The sequence below is a fragment of the Ornithorhynchus anatinus genome, chromosome 3 (genome assembly GCF_004115215.2).
Source record: "Ornithorhynchus anatinus isolate Pmale09 chromosome 3, mOrnAna1.pri.v4, whole genome shotgun sequence".
Taxonomy (NCBI): Eukaryota; Metazoa; Chordata; class Mammalia; order Monotremata; family Ornithorhynchidae; genus Ornithorhynchus; species Ornithorhynchus anatinus.
The window spans coordinates 43744068-43757949 of NC_041730.1; the positions used below are offsets into that span (position 1 = coordinate 43744068).

Below are 13882 nucleotides of genomic sequence, written 5' to 3' on the forward strand. Positions count from 1 at the left end.
TTACTGAGCACTTGCTGTGTGTACAGCACTGTACTAAATGCTTGGGAGAATACAACAGAGTTGCTAAGATGTCTGATTAACTATTTACCAAAATCAGACAGTTCTCTAGAGTTCAAAATGCCAGGTTTCTCTTCTCATGTGTTTGGTTTCTTTTTAATGGTATTTTTAAGTACTTTTCTATGTGCTAAGCATACTGAAGTAAATACAGGATAACCGGGTCAAAATAATTCCTAAAACAACACTGAAGGAGAATAAAGGGCTGATTTTGTCTAGGACTGTGGTCTAAAACACCACCTTGACTTATTTATTATGTAGATGTTGATATCTCTACAGTGAGTGAATGCTTAAAATAGCTTTTGGTGGCTCCTGTCTATTTCTCAACTGTTGGTAGAGTGTGTCCATGAGTTGTCAGCTTTTTGAGTGCAAGGATCATGTCTTCGACTTTTATCGCACTTAGACTTGCGAGTCCCATGTGGGATTCCCAGGTAGGTATCCAGCCTGATTAGCTTGAATTTACCTCAGTGCTTGGCACATACTAAGCGCCCTAATGTGTAATAATAATAATAGTATGCTTCTAGTTGCCTAGAACGACACTCTTTACACACATATTAGTTGATCAGTAATATGAAGCTGCTGCTGATGGGGTTGGGAAAGTGAAATTTCTCAGTGTACCTGAACACTGTGTGCCTTGAGACGGCTCATTTGGGTTTGTAGAGACAAGACAGCTACATCTTCCTTGCGTGATTACATTCACCTGCTGGGAAGAAATCACTAGCCGTGTATCTATAGTCTCAAAATCAACAAGGCAGCTGTTAATCCTGAAGAGAAGTGGCCTCCACCAAAGAGAGAGAAAAAACCCCAGTTAACGTACATTACGAAGAACCGTTTTCTCACGTATGCCTTCCAATTGCCTGGGAAGTAAGCATGATTGACAGCTCGTGCCCAGAGGTGCTGACAGCTCTGGTTTTCCCCCAAACTGCTACACCTGCCTGGACTTTGGAATGACTGAGACCAACTAGGGAGGATCAGTAGTGATCATCAGTGATAAGGAAGAGGCAAAACCCAAGGTTGCCCCGTCAGTGTGGCCTAGTGGAAAAAGCACAGGACTGGAAGTCATGAGGCCTGGATTTTAACTCCGGCTCTACGACTGATGTATTGTTGTCACCTTGGTCAAGTCATTTAACTTTGCTGAGCCTCGGCACTCTCACGTAAACTGAGGCGAAAATACGTGCTCTCTATACTGCATAGCTGGAAGCCCCATGTGGGGCAGGAACAGTTGTACTTACACAGCCTCCCTAAAAATTGCACTTTCCCCTACACTGATCCAAGCACTTATCCTAGCCCGCCTTGACTACAGCATCACTCTTCCCACTCCAGTCCACGCTTCACTCTGCAGCCTGTATCATTTTCCTAAATAAATGTTGTCGTCTTTCCCCACTCCTCAAGAACCTCTAGTGGTTGCCCATCCACCTCCACATCAAACAGAAACTCCTTACCATCAGCTTTAAAGCACTCAATCAGCTTGGCCCCTCCTTCCGTACCTCACTTATTTCCCGCTACAATTCAGTCTGCGCACACCACCTTGATCACCGTACCTCCACTTCATCTATCTCACCGTTGACCCCGTGTCCGCGTCCTCCCTCCGGTCTGGAACTCCTCCCCGCGCCATACGTGACGGACCACCACTCTCCCCACCTTCAAAGCCTTATTAAAATAACATCTCTTTAAAACAGCCCTTCCCTGAGCAAGTCCTCTTTTCCCCTACTCCTTCTCCCTTCTTGATAAATGCCTGATGTTCACCCCACCCTCAGCCCCACAACACTTATGTACAGATCTGTAATTTATTTATGTCTATTAATGTTTGTCTCCCCCTCTAGACTGTAAGTTCTCTGTGGATAGGAAATGTGTCTACCAAACGTCCTAGCACTTAATGGGCTCTGCACCTAATAAAAAATAAATGTTGGTATTTGTTAAGCGCTTACTATGTGCAGAGCACTGTTCTAAGCGCTGGGGGGGATTTACAGGGTCATCCGGTTGTCCCAGGTGAGGCTCACAGTCTTTGCCCCCATTTTACAGATGAGGGAACTGAGGCACAGAGAAGTGAAGTGACTTGCCCGAAGTCACACAGCTGAAAAGTGGCAGAGCAGGGATACGAACCCATGACTTCTGACTCCCAAACCGGGGCTCTTTCCACTGAGCCACGCTGCTTCTCTGCTCAATAAATGCAACTGATTAATAAGTGCTCAATAAATGCAACTGATTAATAAGTGCTCGGTAAATGCAACTGATTGATTGACTAATTGATCACATATCCATCCAGTGCTTAGAGCTGTGAGAGTTTAGTAAATTCAATATAATAATTTTTTGGTGACCCTGGGAGTCCTGGGACAGGCTGAGAGGCAGGGCCAATTGTGGGTGCATACAGGGGACCACTGCTATATCACTGAATTTACTGAGCGTTTATTATGTGCAGAGCACTGTGCTAAGCACTTACAGTGCAGACTGCAGACACTGTAAATATTCCTTGACACGGAGCATTTGATTTACCCCAAGAACTGTTGCAAAAACAGATATGTTATTTCACTCTGAAGGACATTCCCAGTGTAGACACAGTGAGTACATTTTTTCATTCAGTGAAAGAAATTAGAGGCACTTCAACCACATCTATTTTGCGCTTTTCACTACTTAATACAGTAAGCAATTTTCAAGCACAATCCTGAGGAAACACTTCAGGAAAACCAAATCAATCAATCACTGGTATTCAACAAGGGCTTACTGTGTGCAGAGCACTGTACTGAGCGCTTGGGAGAGTACAGCACAAGAGAGACACTGTCCCTGCTCCTGCCTGGTGAAGTTCCCCTCCATCATTATCACATCCATCTGCACAGAAGAAATCCCTAGCAGCATACATGAACTCCCAGAATTAACGGACACCTGTTTGTCCAGAAAAGAAAACATACTGTGAGAAAAACCAGTTTATATTTTGGGGTAAATTTCATCTTGTAGGTCATTCCAGCTAACCTAGAAGAAGCTCATTAAGAATAATCTGTAATTGCTTCAATAAACCAAGAATCTGTCCATTTTCATATTTCAGTTTCTTCCTCATCACAAAATATATTATCTCCAAACCAGTAAGACTACTTCTTTCAGCCTTGTTTGCTGCCAACGTGGCAACCTTTACAACCCTGCTATCTTTCTGCCAACCACTCTACCGGATTCTTTTATTCTTCTATCCACTTTATCCACTAGCTTCAAAGCTTCACACAATCTCCTCCCCAGTTTGCGCTCTTCATTTTCTGCTTAAATAACGGTGGTACTTGTTAACCGCTTATTGTGTGCTCTGCTCTGTGCACAGTAAGTGCTCAATAAATATGATTGAATGAATATGTGTTAGGCACTGTTCTCAGCGCTGGGGAAGATACAACAGATAATCAGGTCGGACACAGTCTCTGTCCCAATCTGAGATGGAGGGAGAACAGGTATCAAATCCCCATTTTAAATAACTGAGGTAACTGAGGCACAGAGACTTCTTTTTTTAAAGCGTTTACTCTGTGCCAGGCATTGTACTACCCGCTGGGGTAGATACACGCCAATCAGGTTATATGCAGTGCATGTCCGACATGGGGTTCATAGTCTTAATCCCCATTTTACAGATAAGGCCCAGAGAAGTGAAGTGACTTGCCCAAGGTCACACAGCAGACAAGCAGCAGAGATTGGCGCCCCAGGCACCTGACTCCCAGGCCCGCGCTCTTTCCAGGAGGCCACACTGCTCCTCTGAAGACAAGGGGCAGCCATCTGAACCCCCAAACAGCTGGGCCGCTTGGCCGGTATCCTGCACCTCAGTCTCCGTCCTGTCCGACCGTGTCGTCCCGGGGCCTGGGTCCCTCCCGGCCGGGCTCCAGCTCTGTGGAGGAGCAGGAGGAGCGGGCAGTAGCCCGGCTCCGGGCCCGAAGAATGGAGAACGTAGGGCAGGCTGCCGCTCCGGCGGACAACCGCGACTTTAACACCGTTCGACCCTGAGCCTTGAACACCCGGAGATTCTGGTCTTGTGCTCTGCACACAGTATGCGCTCAGTCAATACGATTGATTGAGTGAGGCTAGCCATAGTCTCTAGACTATCAGCTTCTCGTGGGCAGGTAACATGTCTACCAACTCTGTTGTACTGCATTCTCCCAAGTTCTTAGTACAGCGTCCTGAACACATAAGTGTTCAGCAAATCCGACCGATTGATGGATTAATAGTGCCCCGCGGCTTCAATTTTATTGGGTATTTATTTCTGTCTTCATCTTTTATGTCCACTACCAGCCTCCTTTCCCTCTTATTTTTAGATTGGGACCCTCTCTCATTCTCACCAGGGCTTCTTTCCTAGTCCTTTACACAGTGCTTCGAACACGGTAAGTGCTTAATGAGTACTATTACCACTACAGTTATTTAATTCCTCCCAAACTAATAATAATAATAATAATAATAATGTTGGTATTTGTTAAGCGCTTACTATGTGCCGAGCACTGTTCTAAGCGCTGGGGTAGACATAGGGGAATCAGGTTGTCCCACGTGGGGCTCACAGTCTTAATCCCCATTTTACAGATGAGGGAACTGAGGCACGGAGAAGTTAAGTGACTTGCCCACAGTCACACAGCCGACAAGTGGCAGAGCTGGGATTCGAACTCATGAGCCCTGACTCCAAAGCCCGTGCTCTTTCCACTGAGCCACGCTGCTTCTCAACCAATCTGCACCTCACCCTTGACTCTCCTCCCTCCATTTCCTTAATAATGACAATAATAATAATGATGGTATTTGTTAAGTGCTTATTACGTGTCAAGCGTTGTTCTAAGTGCTGGGGTAGATAGAAGGCAATCAGGTGGGACACAGTCCCACACGGGGCTCACAGTCTTAATCCCCATTTTATAGATGAGATAACTAAGGCACAGAAAAGTTCAATGATTGCCCAAGGTCACACACAGCAGACAGGTGGTGCAGCTGGGATTCTGACCCCCAGGCCCACCCTCTATCCACTAGGCCATGCTTCTTCCCATTGTTCCCCTGGTATGGAATTCTCTCCCTGATCCTAATCCAAAAGCCCACAGCTCTCTCCACAGTCATTTCCCTCCTAAAATACCACCTCTGATTAAAAAGTCTTCTCTCATTAAGTCCCAACATCCTGACCCAAAGTGTCAACCACCTCTAGCACTTGCATATTTATTTATACTCATCCTCAGCACTTGTGAAGATGAAGAATCAACTGTTCAATCAATTATTGTGATTACCCTCTTTGCAGTTATTTTTACGACTGCCTCCTCCATTGAAGCATACGCTGTTTGCTGGGCAGGGATTGTGGCTCGTGCTTCTGTTGTACTTTGGCAAGGCTCAAGTAAGACCTTTTACATCCTGCGGGTCCTCAAAATACATCACAATTACTATCTCTAGCTGCTTTTGGAGTTTGGTTTGTCTTGCAACCTTTAAAAGATCTGAACCACAGTCAGTAATTTTGTAAATCTGCATTTCTAGCTAATTGTGCTCAGCAAATCAATCCAGGATATTTTTTGAATGCTGTGTGCGGAGGACTGCACTAAACACACGGGAGAGGATGCTACAACAGAGTTGGTAGACACATTCCCTGACCACAACGAGCTTACAGTTTAGAGGATGTGCTTTAACACTGTCTCAGTGCCAAGACGCCCTTAGAACAGTGCTTGGCACATAGTAAGCACTTAATAAATACCATCATTATTATTATCATCATACTTTAACCTCCCACAAAAATCACTATGAAATAAACACCTCTTCTTTCCATCAACTTACAATCGTGATTAGACTAATGGCCACTGAAACTCATTTAAGCAGCTACATATTTTTCTATAGACTATGTACAATTACCTTCTTTGAAGTAACTCAGATGCGTTTTTATTTCAAATATACTTTAGAAGATGGTTTGCATAGCTATGTTCTATTCTGATGCTTTGCCAAAGAGTCCTCGGGGTTGAAAATGAAAAGCGAAAACTGCGTCACTGGTCACCTGCTCACACAGAGAAGACAAAAAGTCTGTGAGCCCGTTGTTGGGTAGGGAATGTCTCTATCTGTTGCCGAATTGTACTTTCCAAGCGTTTGGTACAGTGCTCTGCACACAGTAAGCGCTCAATAAATACGATTGAATGATTGAATGAAAAAAATACCATCCCAAGGGGGAGGTGAAGGGGTTACTCATCAAGCTTTATCTCTACCCTTCCTCTGAAGAAACGATAGCCCTCCTATCGACTGTCTGGATGGATTTTCTGCCTCGCTACACGTACTTGGTTTTAACTTAAAAAATTTGCCATGAGTTTGCACCCTGATGTTTATCTTTAGCTTTTACCTGCAGCAAGTTTTTACAGCCGATTTTCAAATTCCTGAAATTGTGGCAAATACTGATTTGACCAAAATGGAACTGAACTGACACCTTGAAGTGCTCTGTCAGATCCTGCACAGGGCTGGTTTTAGCACTTAATTTAGTTGTGAAAAGAATTAGGACTGGGGTAGCTATTTATCAGATCATTTATCTGAAGAATCAATTGGGATGTGCAGGCTAACTTGATAGGAGACTTCTAGGGAGATTGCCTGGGAGCTTGTCTACAGTAGGAAGAAAAAAATCAAAGAGGGAGCGAAGGCTCTCGGAGAAGGAATCAGAGGGGAGACGATGGAGGTGGGAAGGGGGTGATTGATTGATTTGACTGTCCTGGGGTTCGGGGGCAGGCACTCAGGAGGAAGGGGGAGCAGGTATCTGGCAAGATGAGCAGGGAATGAGAAGTAGTGCGGCCGAATGGAAAGAGCATGGGCCTGGGAGTCAGAGAACTTTTTTTTTTTAAAGGCATTTGTTAAGCAATTATTATGTGCCAGGCACTATACTAAGCACTGGGGTAGATACAAGCTAATCAAGTTGGACGTAGTCCATGTCCCACATGGGGCTCATACTCTTACTCTCCATTTTACAGACTAGGTGACCGAGGCACAGAGAATTAAGTGATTTACCCAAGGTCAAGCGGTAGACAAATGGCGGAACTGGGATTAGAACCCAGGTCCTCTGATTCCTTTCCATTAGGCCACGCTGCTTCCCTGGGTTAGAACCTGTGTTCTAATCGCAGCTCTGTGACTTGTCGGCTGTGTAACCCCGAGCAAGTTACTTAGCTTCTCTGGGTCTCAGTTACTTCACTGAAAAATGGGGATTCAGTCTGTCAGTGCCATGTAGGATGGGGACTGTCTTGTAACTACCCCAGAGTTCAAGATATACCTGGCATATAAATACCTCTAAAAACAACAACAACAAAAATGTGTCTTGTGTATATATTATAAGGACAATAATTATTACAGTGCCTGGCATACAGTAAGCACTTAAAAATACCATTATTATTATTATTATTATTATTATTATTATTATGGTACTTTTGAAGCGTTTACTACGTGCCAAGCACTGGAGTAGATACAAGGCGATCAAGTTGGATGCAGTCCCTGTCCCACGTACGCCTCACGCTCTTTATCCCCATTTTTACGGATGAGGTAACTGAGGCCTAGAGAAGTGAAGTGACTTGCCCAAGGTCATAAAGCAGACACGTGACGGAGCCGGAATTAGAACCCAGATCCTTCTGACTCCCAGGCCCCTGCTGTTTCCAATAGGCGATGCTGCTTCTCTTCCCTTTCCCCCCATCCCAGGTTTCCACTCGGGTGTTGGTGGACGGTTCGGGGGTGGATTCTCTTGCCCCAGCTTTGCTTTCCTGCAGGGGGTGGTCAGGACGGGGGTGGGGTGGGCTCCAAGAATCTCAAGATATATCGATTTAGCTGCTGCGTCCCCCCGCCTCCACAGCCCAGCACCAGGACCGGCCAACGCCAGAGACCCTTAGGGCACTGGGCTTCCCAGTCCAGTGTCCAGTGCTTAGTACAGTGCTCTGCACACAGTAAGTGCTCAATGAATACCACTGCTTGACTCGAAGATCCACTGCCTGACTGGCCCCCCTCTGCTGGTAGAAAAAGCTGAACCTCCCCAACTAATAATAATGTTCTTTGTTATATGAGAAGCAGCGTGGCTCAGTGGAAAGAGCCCGGGCTTGGGAGTCAGAGGTCGTGGGTTCTAATCCCAGCTCCGCCGCTTGCCAGCTGTGTGACTTTGGGCAAGTCACTTCACTTCTCTGTGCCTCCGTTACCTCGTCTGTAAAATGGGGATTAAAACTGTGAGCCCCACGTGGGACAACCTGATCACCTTGTATCCCCCAGCGCTTAGAACAGTGCTTGGCACATAGTAAGCGCTTAAATACTACCATTTATTTATTTTTATTTTATGTGCTTACTACATGCCAAGCACTGTTCTAAGCCCTGGGGTAGACACAAGGTAATCAGGTTGGACAAAGTCTCTGTCCCACATGGGGGTCCCAGTCTCAGTTCTCATTTTACAGATAAGGTAACTGAGGCACTGAGAAGTGAAGTGACTTGCCCAGGGTCACACAGCAGGCAAGTGGCGGAGCTGGGATTAGAACCCACATCCTCTGACTCCCGAACCCGTGCTCTTGCCTCTAGGCCAGACTGATAACAGTGATGACCATGGGAACATAAGGAGAGAGCTGGGTCAACCAAGGATGACAGAAGTAATAATAATGTTGGTATCTGTTAAGCGCTTACTATGTGCAGAGCACTGTTCTAAGCGCTGGGGGAGATACAGGGTAATCGGGTTGTCCCACGTGAGGCTCACAGTCTTAGGAACGTCGCTGCCAACTCTTCAGAATTCACGATACAGGGACGGTGCTCTGGGGAAACGCTTGATTCTGGCAAGTCAGCGGAAGATCCAGAAGTGGGACTATTTTCTCTTTCCTGCCCGGTCTTCCGTGTTTCGCTCCGTCTCCCCCAAACTCTCGCCTCCTCAGGAACCCCAAGGAAGGAGCACCTCAGCAGCAGTGGACACCGTTGCTGTCGCCTACTGGCCGAACCACCTAAGGTACTTGGAAATATCCCCAGCGGTTCTTGTACCCTTGGTTGAAAACCTCCTCTCTAGCCACTGGGGTAGATACAAGCTAATCAAGTTGGACACAGTCCATGTCCCACATGGGACTCATACTCTTACTCTCCATTTTACAGATTAGGTGACCGAGGCACGGAGAATTAAGTGATTTACCCAAGGTCAAGTAGTAGACAAATGGTGGAGCTGGGAAGTTCCCCCGAAAATTGCTGCTAGGGTGGAGGTTCAAATAAAGATCAAAAGTACTGGAGGGTGAGGGAGATGGAGATATAAGGAAGGAGGGGGCAGGAAAGAACCAATACGAAGAACACACAGGAAGAGCAGCGTGGCCTACTACGTCGATCATGGGCCTGGAAGTCAGAAGGACCTGGGTTCTTATCCCAGCTCCACCACTTGTCTGCTGTGTGACCTTGGGCCAGTCACTTTACTTCTCTGGGCCTCGGTTACCTCACCTATAAAACGGGGATTAAGATTATGAGCGCCATGTCGGACCGGGACTATGTCCACGAGAGTAACTTCTATTTATCCCGGTGCTTAGTACAGCGCTTGGCATATGGTAAACGCTTAACAAATCCTATTCAAATTTTAAGAATAACGAAAGAGCGAGGGGATAGAGAGCAGTGAAGGATTTACAGTGTAATTTTAATGTACCGCTAACCTCAGCAATCATCTCGGGATGAGATCTATAGTGAAACCTAACTGACCGCAAGTTATTTTTTCTGTGAAACTATATCCCGCGATACAGTTGTTCGTGACACTGCCGCGTTCTCGAGGAACGGACCCAGCTTTATCACGGGGTACGCCTGTTCCACTGTATCCACAGACACACATCTGCCTTGCACCAATTCGCTTCTCTGTGTATTTTTACCCAGTAAAAAGAAATCACACAAAATACATCGAGACGGGTAAGGAAACTGGAACGATTCAAGCTGAAAATACGTGTATACTCTGTATATGTCCTTCTTAATCCTACAAGAATATCTATTACTACAGCCGAGCTTTTGTTTATTCGGATAAAGATGTGATAACCTTAGCACCGCGGAAGTTAAAATCACTGCAGGAGAGAAGAGGTTTGATAGGGTGCCAGTATACAATGGGAGGGAATTCAATAACGGGCGGCAGAAACGGGGAGCTTTTATCAGACTCAACTAGAATGCGTTTGTGGCACCCATCGATGCTGAACCACAGTGTGTTTCTGCAGAATGTGACTGAGGTTTTTCCCTTCAGGCAGTTCACTCTTATCGACGCTCCCCCTCCTCCCCACCACCCCCTATAGCGTGGAGGGTGGATATCGAAGGCTCTAATGGAAGGCTCAGGGACTCCTAACCCGAGGCCAGAGCAGAAGGACAGCCTATCACTTCGTGTAACGGCGGCCCGTGTGTGACAGACCTGACCTACATTTCCGCCCCCCGCCCCTCTTTCTTTCTCACAATATCCCGCCGCCACTGCTTGGTGAAGCTGGATTTCTGAGATGCGTAAAATGCAATGCAGGCTGGGGCTGCCTAGTTAATTCACTTCGCTAGAACATTATTTATAACCAGCTTCTCCAGGAACAGTGTGCTGTCGGCTCTCCTGTAATGCGGAGGGTCCGTTAAAAACCTCGTGCTAAGGAGAAAGATCGGAGCGTAGTACTTTCGCCTTGACTAAGGCCACGTGCTTGTGCATCACTCTTTCTTCCAAAATGGCACCGCGTGCTATTCAGACGGACGTGCGTGCCGTTGGAAGAACGTTCCCTAGTTCTTCAACCGCGCTGCACAAAAGGTATGTGGCTTAGCAGCGTGGCTTAGTGGAAAGAGCCCGGGCTTGGGAGTCAGAGGTCGAGGGTTCTGATCCCGGCTCCGCCACTTGTCAGCTGTGTGACTTTGGGCAAGTCCCTTTACTTCTCTGGGCCTCAGTTACCTCATCTGTAAAATGGGGATCAAGACCGTGAGCCCCAAGATGGACAACCTGATAACCTTGTATCATCCTCAGCGCTTAGAACAGCGCTTGGCACGTAGTAAGCGCTTAATAAATACCATCATCAACATTATTATACGTGACAAAAGCGTGCTTTAAGACACACTGTCTATATGTTGCACATGGGCTTTGAAATCTACTGGGTAAAATGCAAGACGCTTGCAAAACAGAATGCTTTAATGAATCTGAAATGTTCATAAAGCTCTTCTAATATGAACTTCTCTCCTAGAGGGGAATGACACAATTTATAACTCTAAATTGCTCTAGCAAAATGTAGGAGAGCACATAATTCAACCATCGGAAGAACGAAGGAGGCTTTTTCAAGTATTACCAAAATAGCATTTGAGCTCCAGCTTTAGAAGGAAAATCCCCTTCTTCATTATTAAACTGGGCTCCTACGTTGAGCAAATGGCCGTTTTCTGGTGGTTTTGTCAACTCCCCCGTTTTCATGTAAGACTGGAATAAAGGGTCGCGATTAATTAAAAATTGATGACGAAGGAGCAGAGAGCAAATCAATCATCTGGTGCGGAAACAGGCAATCCTAGAAAACGCCATTTATCGATGACGGCAGAACCTGCTTCCCAGCGCGGCTGCTGCGGCTACGCGGCTCCTCCTCGGCGGAACCTACCTCGCCGCTGCAGGTCGTACTCTCTCTTCGTCTCTTCGTTCCCTAGAATCTTCCACGCCTGATCAATTTCGATGAACCTCTGCACGCGCTCCTCCACGGTTTCGGCTGGCACATCTGCACTCTGTTTGTCTGGATGATACTGCCAATCAACGAGGGAGAGAGAGAGAGAGAGAGACGGTGAGAGCTGAGTGGGGACGACTGGTAGGGAAAAATATATCGGTAGTAAATCTCACATTGATATAAGAGAGGGCGATGGGGAGGTGAAACCCAAGGTGTCGATGTAAATGAGACAACAGTGGTGGGCACCGGAGACCACTGCCAGGTTAATTAGCCCACAGGAATTGCTGCAAGCCCACGAGTGGCAGGAAATGTCACAATGTGCACAGGCAGCATTTTCTGGATAATTTGCTGATGGAATCATTGCTCTCATGGACAATTTACCTACGGAGAATGACTAACGCAAACAGAAATAGGTACATGCAGAGGCGTAAGAGAGAAGAAAGTGGGGAGGAGGGGAGGGGAAGGGAGAAGGCGAGGGAGAATATCCCATCAGCACTTCAAGCACGACGACAAAACTGAAATCCTCATCTTCTCTCCCGAATCCTCTCTCCGACCTAACTTTTTCATTCCCAGATGTCACCACCATCCTCCGCAAGTTTCTCAAGCTCAGAACCACGGTGCTATTCTTGACTCTTCCCTTTCTTTCAATCCCCAAATATTTCACCAAATCTTCCTCCACGGCATTTCCAGGATCTGCCCCCTTCCTCTCCATCAAAACGGCCACCATGCCTTGCAGGTACTTGTCTTATCCCAGCTTGACTATTCCCTCGATCTCCTTGCTGCTATCCCTGCCTCCAGGCTCTCCCCTCTCCAATTCCTACTCCAATCTGCTGCCCGCATCGCTGTTCCTGGATAGGGAAAATAGAGAATAATAATGATGGTATTTGTTAAGCTCTTACTATGTGCCAGTCATTGTACTAAGCGCTGGGGTGAAGACAAGCAAATCTGTTTGGACACAGTTCCTGTCTCATGTGGCGCTCACAGTCTCAATCCCCATTTTACAGATGAGGTAATTGAGGCACAGACAAGTGAAGTGACTTGCCCAAGGTCACACAGCAGACGGTGGCAGAACCGGCATTAGAACCCATGACTTTCCTAGGTCCGTGTTCTATCCACTATGTCTTGAGTGCTGTGGCCTGGCAGATTTGGAGGGGAAGGCAGTTCTAGGAGGTGGAAAGGTGTGACCAAGGGGTCAGAGGTGGGGGAGTTGAGAACAAACCACAGTGGAATAGCTTGAGAGAAAGAAAGACTGGAAGATGATGATACTACTAATAATGATGATGGTATTTGTTAAGCACTTATTATGTGCCAGGCACCGTTCTAAGCGCTGGGATAGATACAAGCTAATCAAGTCGGTCACAGTCCCTGTGCCACATGGGGCTCACAATTCCTATTTTACCTATGAGGTAACTGAGACACGCAGAGGTAAAGTGACTTGCTCAGGGTCACACAGCGGACAAGCGGCGGAGTCGGGACTTGAGATGGGGGCGTAGTGGGAGATGGTAGTGGATAAGGAAGTGGGATATCGCTAATGAAGTCTTGCCGATGATCAGAAGTTTCCACTTGAAGTGGAAGAATGGTTAACCACTCAAGGCTTCTGCGGGACGGGGAGATGTGCAGAATGTTATAGAAAAATGATCTGGGCAGCAAGGTGAGGACTGGAAAGAGAAGAAGCGCTAGAGTAGTAGCAGTAGTATTTATTCAACACTTACTGTGTGCAGAACACTGTGCCAACTCAAGTGTTCTTCAGCTAGTTTTGTCGGTGATTTATTTTAAATGACAGTCACAAATCCCCAAGGGGAAAAAGGATAGGGGAGAGCATGACAAAGTATCATCGGCGGGGATATACTCCGAATACCTCTTCGCTGCTGCTGCTGCTGGTGTGTGAAGGAGTAAATCCTTCTCTCACATGAATGAAACAGCAGGAAACACTAGATGTATCAGCAATTTGCACTCTTCAGAGCAAACAGAGATAAAGGATGTCAATCAACAAAACACTAATGATAAATCTCCCATTACCTCATGAACTGCCATCATCACTGCATGAAAACAACTTCGGACCCAAACACATAACAGTCTATTCGAAAAACGGGCCAACAGTCGATTCTTAACCCGGTGCCAACGATCACATGTATCGGGACAGACAGCAGCTTCTGAGTACCTGTCCACTGATTGGTTTCTCTCTTTAAAATCAAATGAACGAAACTGGTTCTTGTCATTCCAACAACACTGAAAACCACCAGGATAATGTAAATTGTGTA

At 46.4% G+C, this 13882-nt stretch overlaps 1 protein-coding gene across 3 annotated transcripts in view; it reads right to left on the reverse strand.

The window, feature by feature from the left end:
* DNAJC24 (DnaJ heat shock protein family (Hsp40) member C24) overlaps positions 1 to 13882 on the reverse strand; it is a 63782-nt gene that overhangs the window by 9324 nt on the left and 40576 nt on the right. For all 3 annotated transcript variants that reach the window (XM_007659196.2, XM_001506206.5, XM_029061266.2), the window contains exon 3: positions 11562 to 11700. In XM_007659196.2, the coding sequence (XP_007657386.1) occupies positions 11562 to 11700 (139 nt within the window). The remainder of the gene's footprint in view (positions 1 to 11561; positions 11701 to 13882) is intronic.